Below are 17,196 nucleotides of genomic sequence, written 5' to 3'. Positions count from 1 at the left end.
GGGTGAGCAGTTCATCGGATCTTATTTGTCTCTTTGTTTCCTTGAATGCTCTTTCATATTTTTTTATGTCCATTCCCACTTTGCTCTTGTCTGTGACAGTATGCTCAATGGATGCAGCGATGCAGCAATGTTTGGGAGAAACCGGTGTAGTAGTTTACAAGGCCCAAGTATGACCTCAGTTGTGACATATTTTCCGGTTTGGGTGCCTGTAGCACTGCTTCCGTCTTCTCTTTGACTTGTATAATCCCTGCTTTTTAATGACATGTCCACAATATGACATTTCATTCTTGAAAAAGTCACATTTCTCTCTCATTGGGCGCAGACCTGTACTCACTCAGCCTGGTAAGTACTTTACCAAGGTTCTGGAGGTGTTCTACATCATTCTTGTTGGTCATGATGATGTCACCAAGGTAACATTGGGATATCTTGGAGCACTTGGGCTATTGATCTTTACCAAATTACTGGAGCTGATGCGATGCCAAAGATGAAATGTTTATTCTGGAAAGGTCTCTTGTGAGTATTGATTGTGAGGAACCTGCTTGACTCCTCAGCCTTCACTTGCAGATAGGCTTGTGACAAGTCAGTTTTTAAAACCTCTCCCTGCCTACCAAAGACATAAAAATACTTTCTAATTGTGGCAGGGGACACTGCACAATATGTAGCACAGGGTTGATGCTCACTTTGAAGTCCCCACATATGCTCTGGCCTTCCTTTTCTTGATCACCAGGACAATGGGCGTGGTCCAGTTGCTCCACTCAACTTTAGAGAAAATGCCAGACATCTCCAAGCTCTGAAGTTCAGCATCTACTTTAGGATGTAGTGTGTAAAGCACTGGACGCGCTTTATGGGATCTTGTTGGTGCTGCTTCACCTAGTTCAATTCTGGCCTTCATGGCTTTGAGTTTACCAGTACCCTTCTCAAACACCTCACTAACGTTAAACAGTTGTGACAGTCTCTGGTTAGTGCTACCGTTTGGGCTGCGGTTGCCTGTTGATGACACATTGAGAGCCTTGATTGTGTGCCAGTCTAAATGGATTTTTCTCAACCATTTTTGTCTGAAAAGTGCCGACCCTCCATTTTTCAACACATGAAGTTCTAACTGCTATGTTTTGCCTCCGCACATCACAGTTAATTTCAGTTTGCCTTTGAGAGACACTTTTATGCCTGTGTAGGTCTTTAGCATCACTGAGGTCTTTTCTAATAATAGCTTAGAAAACAGTCTGTTGTAGTCAGCCTCAGAAATTACATACAAGGCTGACCCAGTATCCAGTTCCATTTTCCGTTTTATACCACACACATTTCTTATCCATATGATTTTTGCGATCTGCTTCAGTAATGCTATTCAGTTCTAGGCATCACAGCTCACCTTTATCTGACACTGTGTTGTCTGATTCATTTTCACATTCAGTCACTTTGTGGATTTGTTCAGTTTTGTGTTTGAAACTTTTCACTCTGTGTGTTTTTTCCCTTTGTGCTTTTATCTGACTTGCACACACTCTCTATGTGACCTTGTCTGTGACTCTTTTTGCAGACTTTCTCTTTGAACCAGCAGTCATGGGCAGATTTGCCACATCATTAACATGGTTGGCTTTTTGCACCATTCAAGGACATTTTGCGTGTTTTACATTCTAAACTCTTTTTCTGTAGTTTTGATGCTTCCTTTTCTGCTGTCTTTAACAATATTGTAATGATCAGTGCCCTTTCTAAGGTTAGGTCTCTTTATGACAGAAGCCCTTTTTGAGTGCTTTGACTATGCATGCCACATACAAGCCTGTCCTTTAATGTATCAAAAAGTCCATCTCCAAAGTCACAATATTGGGAATATTTGAGCAGTTCTGCAATCTATTCAGAAATGCTTTCATCTTGTGACTGGTACCTTTTGTAAAATCTAAATCTCTCAGCTATTACTAGCTGTTTAGGGCTCAAGTGATTTTGTAAATTTGCAACAATTTCATCGAATGGCGTGCTTGCTGGCTTTTCAGGAGTTACTAAGTTGTGTAACAGCTTGTACATTTTAGCACCCATTAAGTTAAGAAACATGGAGACTTTCTTTCCCTCATCCATGTTGGTCGCATTACAATATAGTTCAACCCTCTTGATATACAATTCCCAGTCCTCATAAGCACTATCGCATTGATCAAGTTTCCTGACTAAGGCCATCGTCAAATTATTTTCACTTTAACTTTTGCTCATTGTGCGTCTCTAACTGTGTACTGTGCACTATTACTCATGCACCCCTTTGTTAGTATCTGTGATGGCCTTCTCTGTACTAATTCACTCTTTCCACTCACTGTCTCTCTCCCTTCCTTCAAATTGTGTCATCATGTAACCGTCAGTGCAACTGGTGATATATGCTGATGTTCATGTTTGTACTTGTCGCCAATTTGTTGTGTCTGTACAATTACATATCAATTAAATTAAACAATGTGGAAGGCAGTTTATTCACATTGTAGAGAGAGAGAATGGCACAAGACACGTGCGCAGGACAACGGATCAATGCTCATGCATAAGTTATCAGTTGATAAGAGGTGCTAAGGGAGTCATTACGTTAAAAAGAAATAGATCTAAACATTACTCATAGTTACTTTGAAACTAATGGCATTGTGGTCACTTGATGAAAAGTGTTCCCCTACACAAACTACTGTCAGCTGCCCCGTCTCATTCTCTAATAGATCAAGTATCGTGCACTCTCTGGTTGGGAATTCTACATACTAATTAAGGAAACTTTCCTGAACATATTTGACAAACTCTATCCCATCTAGTCCTTTTACAGTATGGGATTTCCTGTCCATATGTGGAAAGTTAATATCACCTATAAAAACAAATGTGTTTTTTGCAACAGTCTGTGATCTCTGAATATTTGTTCCTATAAGTCCCTCGGACTGTTGGGTAGTCTATAGCATAGCTCCACTAACATGGTCATACCTTTCTTATTTCTCAGTTCTACCCATAATACCTCACAAGACAGGTTCTCCAGTCTGTCCTGACTGAGCACTGCCGTGACATTTTCCCTGACTAGTAACACCACCCCTCCTGTGACCCCTCCCACTGTCACATCTAAAACAATGGAACTACGGAATATTGAGCTGCCAGTCTTGCCCCTCTTGCAACCAAGTCGCACTAATGGCTACAATATCATAATTCCAGGTGTTGATTCATGCCGTGAGCTTATTTGCCTTTCCTACGATAGCTCTTGTATTAAAATATACGCAGCTCTGGACATTAGTCACACCGTGCTCATCCTTTTGATTCCTGACTTTGTCTGAAGTCCTAACAACATCTGTCTCCACAACCTCCCCACTAACTGTTCTGGCATTCTGGTTCCCATCTCCCTACAACTCTAGTTTAAACCCCGCCGTGCAGCACTAGCAAACATTCCTAAAAGGATATTAGTCCCCTTCCAGTTCAGGTGCAAACCTTCTCCTTTGTACACGTCCTACCTTCGATGTAAGAGAGCCTAATGACCCAAAAATCTTATGTCCTCCCTCCTATGCCAACTTCTCAGCTGTATGTTAAACTGTTTTATCTTCCTTTTGCTGGCTTTACAGCATGTGACATGCATAGCAACCCTGAGATCATAACCCTGGAGATCCTGCCCTTTTTCTTAGCACCTAACTCCCTGAACTCCCTTAGTAGAATCTCATCACTTATTCTACCCATGTCATTGGTACCTACGTGGACCACAATCTCTTAGCTGTTCACCCTCCCACTTAAGAATGCTGGGGACTCGATCCTAAAAATCCCAGACTACCATCCGGAACCTTATTCTTGTCCACGGAACCTCCTTTCTGTTTCCCTCCTTTCCCCAGCTTCACTTCTGAATCGCAGAGTCAGAATGAGTGCCTGAGACTGGACCGCTGTGACTTCCCTGGGCTAGGTCACCACTGCCCCCCCCACCCCAATAATATTCAAAGTAGTATAACTGTTGTTGAGGGGGATGGCCGCAGGGCTACTCTGCACTGGCTCCTTAACCCCTTTCCCTTCCTGACATTGGGTATAATAATTGCCTCTATCACACCCCCCCAATCTTCCTGAATGATCCAGAGTCTACTTACAGCTTTTTTGCCCTCTCTGACTTGAGCCTCTACTTGTGGAAACCTCGAAGAGCTGAAACCTCCAAATTTCCACTCTAACTCTGACCCCTCTGACAATGGTGGGTATAATTTAATTTGTCCTTGCCCATCAAGCCCGAATGCTGATTGGCCGCTGCTCAAAGCTTCAAATTGCTGCAAGTCGCTGCCTTTTCTACTTAATTGGTAAATCTGAGTAAGCTATGTCTTCTCAGGTCTCTGATCCCTCCAACTGGGCTCTGCTCAAAGCACATCCTAAAAATTTCTCACTCCAAATAGAAAATGCTGGAAACAGTACAAGCCTGGCAGGTCCTGGGAAAAGAGAAATTGAGCTCAAGTTTCAAGTCAATATCAACTTTTTACTTGTAAATGATGAGCAAACTAAAACTGCCTGAAGGACATTTTTATTGGTGCGGAGAAATGCGATGCTTGTATATGGTTCCTGTGCTTTTGTTTTAAATGCAGGGCAGATGTTAATAGAAGGTGCATTTTGTGCATCATTTGCAGTGCAACAAAATTAAGGAATTGGAGGACAGGGCAGACATAACTTTTTCAGGTGATAAGAAACAGAATCTTAATATTCTAGGCCCATATTTGCAGTGTCAAAAACCCATTGAAGTGATTTTTCAAATAATTATCCACATTGATGCAAAATATGCTTTGTAATTGACTTATTAATCATTATCTCTCACTCATGCTCTCCGTAGAGATCCATGGAATTACTAAGTTGCAAGCAGGCCATGTAGCATAGAATCATTCTGTGATCTAGTGCAGAGGAAACCATTTGCTGTATCTGCTGTATCATGCTTGTGCTGACTTCTTTGTATACAATTTTTCTACTTCTCTTCCTCTCTATTCCTCCTTTATTTAAAAAAAATCCCAAGAAATATTTGGCAACACACACAAAATACTGGAGGAATTCAACAGGCCAGGCAGCATCTATGGAAAAGAGTAAACAGTTGACATTTCAGGCCAAGACTCTTCATCTGGAAATGTTTATTCAGTATCCTTTTGAAAGATCCGATCAAATACCCTATCATGACACTGCATTCCTGATCTCAGCTTGTAATATTCCTTATCATCTGAAAATCAAAAAATAAAGCTGTGTATGCTGGAAATCTGAAAAAAATATGCTCGAAGCACTCAGCAGATCAGACATGATAAATGAAAAGTGAAACAGAGTTAATGTTTTAGTTATGTCAGGACAAAGAGTCTTTTAAAAGGTTAAAAGGTTATCCTCCTGCAGATAATAGTTGACCTGCTGAGCCCTGCTATCATTTTCTGTTTTTGTTTCCCCATTGTCTCACCTTGCATCAGATGGCCTTGCTAGTTGACACTTCCAACACTGAAAGCACATTTTTCATCTATACTTAAGGCAGTTTACAGTTTTAAACATTTCTGTCAAGTTTGCTCATAGCTGTCTCTGCTCCAATGAAAAGTGCTTCAGTGCAAACAAAGTGAATTTCTCAGTATAATATAATAGTGCCTTGGCACTTCACTGGAGAATTATTTTGACCTTTTCAGATTTCATTGCTATAAAGAAATCATCTCTTGCACAGAAGGTTGGCTGACCTGATAATCTTTTTGCTGATGATGTTCAGTTTCATAGAGAATCTGATACACTGATCAATAACGTTCAATATTTTTATCTTTCTTTTGATGATGACAGGAAAAGATCTATCTGTGGAGCATTTGCAAACTGTAGAACTTGGACAGGATGCCTTAAAGGATTGGATGTGCAGAGCCTCTCTGATCGTTAGTTTTCTCCATGCACTGGTTGCTCTGGCTCTTCATCTTACAAAATCAGAGTACCAAGGTGAACTCTTCAATCCAAACCAGATGCTGCCACTGTGTTTGGGTATAGAATATTCTGGGATATTTACTGTTTTGGATATCCCTTCTGTCATTTATCTCAAACCCAACTTGCCTTCAAGGAACCAGAGACAATGGAAGCTGTTGTTCTCCTCTCAAGCCCACGGGGAAAGTTTTTCTCGTCTTTCCACTCAGATTATTCACAAAGGACCAACGTTGTTGGTTGTGAAGGATTCACTTGGATACATCTTTGGTGGTTTTGCCTCCTGCAGCTGGGAGCTGAAGCCACAGTTCCAAGGTAAAATATCATTAAGTGATGGTATAATGTTTAATTACGAATAGTGTTTATTTTTCTATTGTTAAATTTATGCTGAAAATTCTTATCCTGAGCTATTATCTGACCCAGCATTAAAATTCACACTCTTGCCTTGGGCTGGTCTCTGTGTATGTCGAATCACATTCACTGTACGAATTGTTCTCAGTCTAAATGCTCAGGCAACCAATTAGCAAGTACCTACTATCAATATTAATTTTAAGTTGACTTGAAGTTGGTTTTAAGTGTCCAGTAAGTTGAAAGTCCAAGACGCATTTCCAATCCTTATTCAACACAACAAGCCATTTTCTTTTAATTTAGTTCCAGGAGATGGAGATTAATGGTGTTGTCAGCATTAAATACCATGAATTCTGTGCATTAAGGCTACATGTTGCTTCAGGAATTCTGCACCACATCCCTGAAAAAACAGTCAAACTTTGAATCTGAATTATGGCTGACAACACAGCCTCAGTTCAGGATGTCACTCTAGGATTCAAATTGAAAACTACCTATTAATTTTTGTAAAAAAATAGTGAGAAGGAAGTGCAAAAGAATCATCTCCAGACACTGCTATAAAGTTAATTTTTTTAGGAACATGTTTTCACGGTTCCTTTGGATGAGCTTCCCAGCATGCTTCAATGGTGAAAGTTAACTGGCAAGAACGCAAAGGAGATTCTGCACACCCTAAATAGCATTCACTCAACAGCCAGATTCATACTTGGTGTAGAATATTATACGATTGTTGTCAGGGATACAGTACGATTGGAGCAGCAACTGTGTTTATAAATTAGCATTGTAACTGTTTTTAGCATACATTTTACGCCCATGTTATAGAAAGTATGTGAGTGTAATCACTGAACTCATAAATTCAAAGTAATAATGTTCTAATAATTTTTATATAGAAATAATTTGCTGTTTGTACTTCTATGGACATTCTTTAAGATTTATATATGTTAGAAACATAGAAAACCTACAGCACAATACAGGCCCTTCGGCCCACAATGCTGTACCTCTGACTATCTACACGATCAATACCTCTCATCATCTTAATATGCCTCTACCAGGTAACCTCTCATCCTCCATCTCTCCAAGGAAAAAAGACCAAGTTCACTCAACCTATTCTCTTAAGGCATACTCCCCAAACGAGGCAACATCCTTGTAAATCTCCTTTGCACCCTTTCCATAGTTTCCACGTCCTTCCTGTAGTGAAGTGTTCAGAACTGAGCACAGTACTCCAAGTGGGGTCTGACCAAGGTCCTATATAGCTGTAACATTACCTCTCGGCTGTTGAACTCAATCCCATGGTTGATGAAGGCCAATACACCGTATGCCTTCTTAACCATACAGTCAACCTGTGCCGCTGCTTTGAGCGTCCTCAGGACACGGACCCTGAGATCCCTCTGATTATCCTCCACACAGCCAAGAGTCTTACCATTAATACTATATTCTGCCATCGTATTTGACTTACCAAAGTGAACTATCTCACATTTATCTGGGTTGAATATCTGCCACTTCTCAGCCCAGTTTTGCATCCTATCGATGGCCTGCCGTAACCTCTGACAGCCCTCCATACTATCCACAACACTCCCAACTTTTGTGTCATCAGCAAATTTACTAACCCATTCTTCCACTTCCTCATCCAGGTCATTTATAAAAATCACTAAGAGAGGGGGTCCCAGAATAGATCCCTGAGGCACACCACTGGTCATCGACCTCCATGCAGAATATGACCCGTCTACAACCACTCTTTGCCTTCTGTGGACAAGCCAATTCTGAATCCACAAAGCAATGCTCCCTTGGATCCCATGCCTCCTTACTTTCTCAATAAGCCTTGCATGGGATACCTTAATCAAACGCCTTGCTGAAACCGATATACACTACATCTACGGCTCTATCTTCATCAATGTGTTTAGTCACTTCCTCAAAAAATTTAATCAGGTTTGTAAGGCACAACCTGACTTTGACAATGCCAAGCTGACTATTCCTAATCATATGCCTCTCTAAATGTTCATAAATCCTGCCTCTCAGGATCTTTTCCATCAACTTACCAACCACTGAAGTAAGACTCACTGGTCTATGATTTCCTGTGCTATCTCTAGTCCCTTTTTTGAATAAGGGAACAACATCTGCAACCCTCCAATCCTCCAGAACCTCTTTGCATCATCTCATTGATGATGCAAAGATCATTACCGGAGGCTCAGCAATCTCCTCCCTCACCTCCCACGGTAGCCTGGGGTATTTCTCATCTGGTCCCCGTGATTTATCCAATTTGATGCTTTCCAAAAGCTGCAGCGCATCCTCTTTCTTAATATCTACATGCCCAAGCTTTTCAGTCCGCTGTAAGTCATCACTACAATCGCCAAGGTCCTTTTCCACAGTGAATACTGAAGCAAAGTATTCATTTAGTACTTCTGCTATTTCTTCTGGCTCCATACACACTTTTCCACTGTCATACTTGATTGGTCCTATTCTCTTGCGTCTTATCCTCTTGCTCTTCACATACTTGTAGAATGCCTTGGGGGTTTTCTTTAATCCTGCTCGCCAAGGCCTTCTCATGGCCCCTTCTGGCTCTCCTAATTTCATTCTTAGGTTCCTTCCTGTTAGCCTTATAATCTTCTAGATTTCTATCATTACCTAGTTTTTTGAACCTTTCGTAAGCTTTTCTTTTCTTCTTGACTAGATTTTCAACAGCCTTTGTACACCATGGTTCCTGTACCCTACCATCCTTTCCCTGTCTCATTGGAATGTACCTATGCAGAATGCCATGCAAATATCTCCTGAACATTTGCCAGATTTCTGCCGTACATTTTCCTGAGAACATCTGATCCCATTTTATACTTCCAAGTTCCTGCCTGATAGCTTCATATTTCCCCTTACTCCAATTAAACATTTTCCTAACTTGTTTGCTCCTATACCTCTCCAATGCTATGGTGAAGAAAATAGAATTGTGATCACTATCTCCAAAATGCTGTCCCACTGAGAGACCTGGCACCTAACCAGGTTCATTTCCCAATACCAGATCAAGTACAGCCTCTCCGCTTTAGATTTATCTACATATTGTGTCAGGAAACCTTCCTGAACGCACCTAGCAAACTCCACCCCATCTAAACCCCTTGCTGTAGGGAGATGCCAATCAATATTGGGGAAATTAAAATCTCCCATCACGACAACCCTGTTATTATTGTACTGTTCCAGAATCTGTCTCCCTAGCTGCTCCACAATGTCCCTGTTATTATTGGGTGTCTATAAGAAACACCCAGTAGAGTTATTGACCCCTTCCTGTTCTTAACTTCCACCCACAGAGGCTCAGTAGACAATCCCTCCATGACTTCCTCCTTTTCTGCAGCCGTGACACTATCTCTGATCAGCAGTGCCATGTCCCCACCTCTTTTGCTCCCCCGTCTGTCCTTTCCAAAACATTTAATTCCTGACACTCTTAAGTAGCCATTCCTGTCCCATAGCCATCCAAGTCTCTGTAATGGCCACAACATCATAGCTGCAGGTACTGATCCACACTCTGGCTCTAAGCTGATCTGTTTTGTTCATGATACTCCTTGCATTAAAATAGACACATCTCAACCCACCAGTCTGAGCGCATCCCTTCTCTATCACCTGCCTATTCCCCCTGTTCATTGACTTGTTTTAATGTTTCTTTTGGCAGAGCTGAAAAAGATGTGCAATATGAGTTTAGAGTGCATCTCTAATATGTTATGATACAAGGTTATGATATGAACTCTCTGCTTCCCCACTCCTCACCCCCCACTTAACCTCCTAGAAGCACTAACAGGACTAATAGGGGTGGCATGGCAGCATAGTGGTTTGCATAATGCTTTACAGTATCATACCACCCGGGTGCCGTTACCGCTGCTGTCTCTGTAAGGACTTAGTACGTTCTCCCCGTGACCACGTGTGTTTCCTCCAGGGACTTCAATCAGGCTTGTTTGTATTGATCTCTGCCCAGTCATTATTAATGACATATAACCTGCAGTACTAGAAGACCCAACACACTCTACAATAAGGAATGCTTACCGTTCCATGCCTAGACTGCAATTTGGGAAATATGATCACTTGGCTGTCCTTCAACCCGCATAGAGGCTGATGCAAAGATCAAAGTTCCAGAGATAAAGACAATAAAGAGATGGTTGCGGGAGATGGCGGAGCAATTACAGGATTCGTTCAAGTCTGTGTACTGGGCTGTGTTTACAGATTCATTTAAGGATCTGAATGAGGAGTGTGTCCTCACAAAACCATTCGGAGTCTTCTCCAACCAGAAACCCTGCATGAACCATGAGATACACAATCTGCTGGGGGCCAGCCCGGTCAGTGGCTTCAGGTCTGGTGAACAAATAAGACTCGAGATGTCCTGGTACAATCTTTGAAAGCCACTTCACTTGCAAAGTGACAATTGTGGACCAAACATGAATCACTTGAAGATACTTGACAGCTTTGGCAAGGCACTAATGGGGACAATAAAGCTTTGTTCCCAGATGAGCTCAATACCTTCTGTGCTCGCTTTGACGATTAACACATGGAGGAAACTTCACGAACTCCCACTGGTCTCAGTGATCCTGTGATTTCAACCTCTGAGGCCAATGTGAGAACACCCTTCAGGAGGGAGAACCCACAAAAAGTATTCTGCCCAGATGGGGTACCTGGCCATGTACTACAGACCTGTACTGATCAATTGGCTGAAATGTTCATAGAAACATAGAAACATAGAAAATAGGTGCAGGAGTAGGCCATTTGGCCCTTCGAGCCTGCACCGCCATTTATTATGATCATGGCTGATCATCCAACTCAGAACCCCGCCCCAGCCTTCCCTCCATACCCCCTGATCCCCGTAGCCACAAGGGCCATATCTAACTCCCTCTTAAATATAGCCAATGAACTGACATCTTTAGCCTACATGGAGTGCTGTTGCAGGAAGGCAGCATTCATCGTGAAGGACCCCCACCCCCACCAGGCCACGTTCTCTTCTCACTGCTGCCATCAGGAAGAAAGTACCGGAGCCTCGGGACCCACACCACCAGGTTCATGAATAGCTGTTACACTTCAATCATCAGGTTCTTGAATCAGAGGGGATAACTTCACTCAACTTCTCTTTTTTGAACTGTTGAACATCACTGAACTGTTCTACAAGCTATGGATTTACTTTCAAGGACTCTTCATGTTCTTGATGTATATTGCTTATTTATTTCTATTGTATTTGCATAGTTTGTTGTCTTTTGCACATTGGTTGTTTGTCCTGTTGGGTGTGGTCATTCATTGATTCTTTTGTGTTTCTTGGATCTACTGTGTACGCCTACAAGAAAATCAGTGTTCTATATGGTGACATGTATGTACTTTGGTAATAAATTTACTTTGAAAGGTTAATGAAGGTGTCAGATGTTACGGAGAGAAAGCGGGAGAATGGGGCTCAGAGGGATAATAAATCAGCCATGGTGGAATGGCGAAGCAGACTCAATGGATCGAATGGCCTAATTCTGCTTATGGTCTCGTTATTCAGTCAGTTGTTCATTAGCTGGTTTTGAAAACTAAAGTATATAAGTGATTGCTGTGTTTTCTTACTTGACCAACAATTACGTGATTCCTGCACAAGTAATCATTTTGGTACCTCCTTAGGCTGTGATGACTTGTTATATAAATGTACATTTGTTATTTTCCAGTAATAAATAATTTTACATTTTTTGATGTATATTGCAGGGGATAGCAGATGCTTTTTATTTACTCTTAATCCAAAGCTGGGGATCTACAGCTGTACGGGATACAATGAACACTATATGTACCTGAATGTTGGCCAGCAAACCATGCCAAATGGACTTGTGAGTATTGGGCTAGCCAAACTCCAATGTAGAAGTGAAAAGTAATGTTGGGTTTCTCTCCGTTGCACATTTCTCGAAGGTTGACTAAGTTTTTGTTGACATGCTGAATCTACCCAAACTTTTAAGAATGTAGAGGCACAGTAGTGCCCTCTTTATTATGAGACTAATACGCTGGTCCCAGGACAGATCATCTGATTATGTTAGTGCCAAGGAATTTAAAGCTGCTGACACAGTCCACCTCCATTCCCTTAATGAAGACTGGCTTATGGATCTCTGACTTACTCCAATTCTAGATGAAAATCAGCTCTTTGGTTTTGCTTACATTAATTGAGTTAACTTAAGTTATTGTGGCACCGCTCATTCAGATTTTCAATCTCCCCCTCCTATATACAGATTTGTCACCACCTTTTTTTTTGGCCAACAACAAACAAACTTAAATATAGCCTCACAGTCAAAAGTATGTAGTGAGTAGATTGGGGGCTAAGCACATAGCTCAAAGGTAGAACAACAGCTTTTTAGTTCCGATTGTTTTGACAAGTAATTTTGGTTTTTAAGTTCCAGTTGCTTTAAACTGCTAGGAATAGCAAGTTATTTCTGTAGTCGCATAGGTGGTTTAAATAAAATCTGATAGAGCAGTAAGGAAGGGTTGCACTCTTGGAAATGCTACTTTTCAAATGAAACACATTTTGTTAATAGAAACATAGAAACATAGAAAATAGGTGCAGGAGTAGGCCATTCGGCCCTTCGAGCCTGCACCGCCATTTATTATGATCATGGCTGATCATCCAACTCAGAACCCCGCCCCAGCCTTCCCTCCATACCCCCTGACCCCTGTAGCCACAAGGGCCATATCTAACTCCCTCTTAAACATAGCCAATGAACTGGCCTCAACAGTTTGCTGTGGCAGAGAATTCCACAGATTCACCACTCTCTGTGTGAAGAAGTTTTTCCTAATCTCGGTCCTAAAAGGCTTCCCCTCTATCCTCAAACTGTGACCCCTCGTTCTGGACTTCCCCAACATCGGGAACAATCTTCCTGCATCTAGCCTGTCCAATCCCTTTAGGATCTTATACGTTTCAATCAGATCCCCCTTCAATCTTCTAAATTCCAACGAGTACAAGCCCAGTTCATCCAGTCTTTCTTCATATGAAAGTCCTGCCATCCCAGGAATCAATCTAGTGAACCTTCTTTGTACTCCCTCTATGGCAAAGATGTCTTTCCTCAGATTAGGGGACCAAAACTGCACACAATACTCCAGGTGTGGTCTCACCAAGGCCTTGTACAACTGCAGTAGTACCTCCCTGCTTCTGTACTCGAATCCTCTCGCTATAAATGCCAGCATACCATTCGCCTTTTTCACCGCCTGCTGTACCTGCATGCCCACTTTCAATGACTGGTGTATAATGACACCCAGGTCTCGTTGCACCTCCCCTTTTCCTAATCGGCCACCATTCAGATAATAATCTGTTTTCCTATTTTTGCCACCAAAGTGGATAACTTCACATTTATCCACATTAAATTGCATCTGCCATGAGTTTGCCCACTCACCCAACCTATCCAAGTCACCCTGCATCCTCTTAGCATCCTCCTCACTGCTAACACTGCCGCCAAGCTTCGTGTCATCCGCAAACTTGGAGATGCTGCATTTAATTCCCTCATCCAAGTCATTAATATATATTGTAAACAACTGGGGTCCCAGCACTGAGCCTTGCGGTACCCCACTAGTCACCGCCTGCCATTCTGAAAAGGTCCCGTTTATTCCCACTCTTTGCTTCCTGTCTGCTAACCAATTCTCCACCCACACCAATACCTTACCCCCAATACCGTGTGCTTTAAGTTTGCACACTAATCTCCTGTGTGGGACCTTGTCAAAAGCCTTTTGAAAATCCAAATATACCACATCCACTGGTTCTCCCCTATCCACTCTACTAGTTACATCCTCAAAAAATTCTATGAGATTCGTCAGACATGATTTTCCTTTCACAAATCCATGCTGACTTTGTCCGATCATTTTTCCGCTTTCCAAATGTGCTGTTATCACATCTTTGATAACTGACTCCAGCAGTTTCCCCACCACCGACGTTAGGCTAACCGGTCTATAATTCCCCGGTTTCTCTCTCCCTCCTTTTTTAAAAATTGGGGTTACATTAGCCACCCTCCAATCCTCAGGAACTAGTCCAGAATCTAACGAGTTTTGAAAAATTATCACTAATGCATCCACTATTTCTCGGGCTACTTCCTTAAGCACTCTAGGATGCAGACCATCTGGCCCTGGGGATTTATCTGCCTTCAATTTATCTTACACCACTTCCCTACTAACATGTATTTCACTCAGTTCCTCCATCTCACTGGACCCTCTGTCCCTTACTATTTCTGGAAGATTATTTATGTCCTCCTTAGTGAAGACAGAACCAAAGTAATTATTCAATTGGTCTGCCATGTCCTTGCTCCCCATAATCAATTCACCTGTTTCTGTCTGCAGGGGACCTACATTTGTCTTTACCAGTCTTTTCCTTTTTACATATCTATAAAAGCTTTTACAGTCCGTTTTTATGTTCTCTGCCAGTTTTCTCTCATAATCTTTTTTCCCCTTCCTAATTAAGCCCTTTGTCCTCCTCTGCTGAACTCTGAATTCCTCCCAGTCCTCAGGTGAGCCACTTTCTCTGACTAATTTGTATGCTACTTCTTTGGAATTGATACTATCCCTAATTTCTCTTGTCAGCCACAGGTGCACTACCTTCCTTGATTTATTCTTTTGCCAAACTGGGATGAACAATTGTTGTAGTTCATCCATGCAACCTATAAGTGCTTGCCATTGCATATCCACCGTCAATCCTTTAAGTGTCATTTGCCAGTCTATCTTAGCTAATTCACGTCTCATACCTTCAAAGTTCCCCTTCTTTAAGTTCAGAACCTTTGTTTCTGAATTAACTATGTCACTCTCCATATTAATGAAGAATTCCACCATATTATGGTCACTCTTACCCAAGGGGCCTCTCACGACAAGATCGCTAATTAACCCTTCCTCATTGCTCAAAACCCAGTCCAGAATAGCCTGCTCTCTAGTTGGTTCCTCGACATGTTGGTTCAAAAAACCATCCCGCATACATTCCAAGAAATCCTCTTCCTCAGCACCTTTACCAATTTGGTTCACCCAGTCTACATGTAGATTGAAGTCACCCATTATAACTGCTGTTCCTTTATTGCACACATTTCTAATTTCCTGTTTAATACCATCTCCGACCTCACTACTACTGTTAGGTGGCCTGTACACAACTCCCACCAGCATCTTCTGCCCCTTAGTGTTACGCAGCTCTACCCATATCGATTCCACATCTTCCCGGCTTGTGTCCTTCCTTTCTATTGCGTTAATCTCTTCTTTAACCAGCAACGCCACCCCACCTCCCCTTCCTTCATGTCTATCCCTCCTGAATATTGAATATCCCTGATACTAATGTGAATTTTTAAAATCCCACAACATTAATGAACTACCCACAGTTATCCCTAATGTTATGTCTAATACCCCTCAACAATGCCAAAACAATAATAGTGTGCTCATAATCCATGGTGGTTTGTGGGAGCTTCCCCCTGCACATATGATCACATTTTCAGTACATTAAAAAATTGCTGGTTGCAATACGTGAGATCAATTTTAACATTTAAAGTGGATTAATTATAAATTGCATCTTACCTATGGTGTTACAGGGCATGGGAGGGCAGCACAATTACTTTGGATTGTGGATTGACAGTAACTATGGTAAAGGTCACAGCAAAGCCAAGCCACGGTGTACAACTTACAATAGTCCTCAGCTGTCTGCCCAGGAGCATTTTACTATCGATACCATGGAAGTTTGGATGGTGGGAAATCTCCCTGCAAGTGATCTGGTACGTTATAACTAACTTCTTGTGTTTAAGAGAACCTTATGCTTTAGTAATAGATGCTGTTTTTTTTTGTTGATGCTCTCAGCAATTACAGTTTTTAAAACAATTCTATACTGCACCCAAAAGGTTAAAGATCAGGAGGCAAAACAGTGACCAATATTTGTTCCTTTTACAGTCCTATTACACAGCCTACAAATCGTCACTAGATTTCCGTGAGGGAAGGAAAAAAATTACACGGTATTGGGGGTAAGGTATTGGTGTGGGTGGAGAATTGGTTAGCAGACAGGAAGCAAAGAGTGGGAATAAACGGGACCTTTTCAGAATGGCAGGCGGTGACTAGTGGGGTACCGCAAGGCTCAGTGCTGGGACCCCAGTTGTTTACAATATATATTAATGACTTGGATGAGGGAATTAAATGCAGCATCTCCAAGTTTGCGGATGACACGAAGCTGGGTGGCAGTGTTAGCAGTGAGGAGGATGCTAAGAGGATGCAGGGTGACTTGGATAGGTTGGGTGAGTGGGCAAACTCATGGCAGATGCAATTTAATGTGGATAAATGTGAAGTTATCCACTTTGGTGGCAAAAATAGGAAAACAGATTATTATCTGAATGGTGGCCGATTAGGAAAAGGGGAGGTGCAACGAGACCTGGGTGTCATTATACACCAGTCATTGAAAGTGGGCATGCAGGTACAGCAGGCGGTGAAAAAGGCGAACGGTATGCTGGCATTTATAGCGAGAGGATTCGAGTACAGGAGCAGGGAGGTACTACTGCAGTTGTACAAGGCCTTGGTGAGACCACACCTGGAGTATTGTGTGCAGTTTTGGTCCCCTAATCTGAGGAAAGACATCTTTGCCATAGAGGGAGTACAAAGAAGGTTCACCAGATTGATTCCTGGGATGGCAGGTCTTTCATATGAAGAAAGACTGGATGAACTGGGCTTGTACTCGTTGGAATTTAGAAGATTGAGGGGGGATCTGATTGAAACGTATAAGATCCTAAAGGGATTGGACAGGCTAGATGCAGGAAGATTGTTCCCGATGTTGGGGAGGTCTAGAACGAGGGGTCACAGTTTGAGGATAGAGGGGAAGCCTTTTAGGACCGAGGTTAGGAAAAACTTCTTCACACAGAGAGTGGTGAATCTGTGGAATTCTCTGCCACAGCAAACTGTTGAGGCCAGTTCATTAGCTATGTTTAAAAGGAAGTTAGATATGGCCCTTGTGGCTACAGGGGTCAGGGGGTATGGAGGGAAGGCTGGGTTCTGAGTTGGATGATCAGCCATGATCATAATAAATGG

General features: G+C 42.1%; 1 protein-coding gene across 4 annotated transcripts in view; it reads left to right on the top strand.

Annotated features, from left to right (window-relative positions):
* The window catches only part of meak7 (MTOR associated protein, eak-7 homolog), a 62,276-nt gene that overhangs the window by 34,860 nt on the left and 10,220 nt on the right, over positions 1-17,196 (top strand). For all 4 annotated transcript variants that reach the window (XM_063067162.1, XM_063067159.1, XM_063067161.1 and 1 more), the window contains exons 7-9: positions 5,740-6,180; positions 11,899-12,017; positions 15,723-15,902. In XM_063067162.1, the coding sequence (XP_062923232.1) occupies positions 5,740-6,180; positions 11,899-12,017; positions 15,723-15,902 (740 nt within the window). The remainder of the gene's footprint in view (positions 1-5,739; positions 6,181-11,898; positions 12,018-15,722; positions 15,903-17,196) is intronic.

Source organism: Mobula hypostoma, chromosome 14 (genome assembly GCF_963921235.1).
Source record: "Mobula hypostoma chromosome 14, sMobHyp1.1, whole genome shotgun sequence".
In the NCBI taxonomy this organism is placed as follows: Eukaryota; Metazoa; Chordata; class Chondrichthyes; order Myliobatiformes; family Myliobatidae; genus Mobula; species Mobula hypostoma.
Note: the sequence above shows the minus strand (reverse complement) of the source record. Positions and strands in the feature narration are given on the sequence as shown.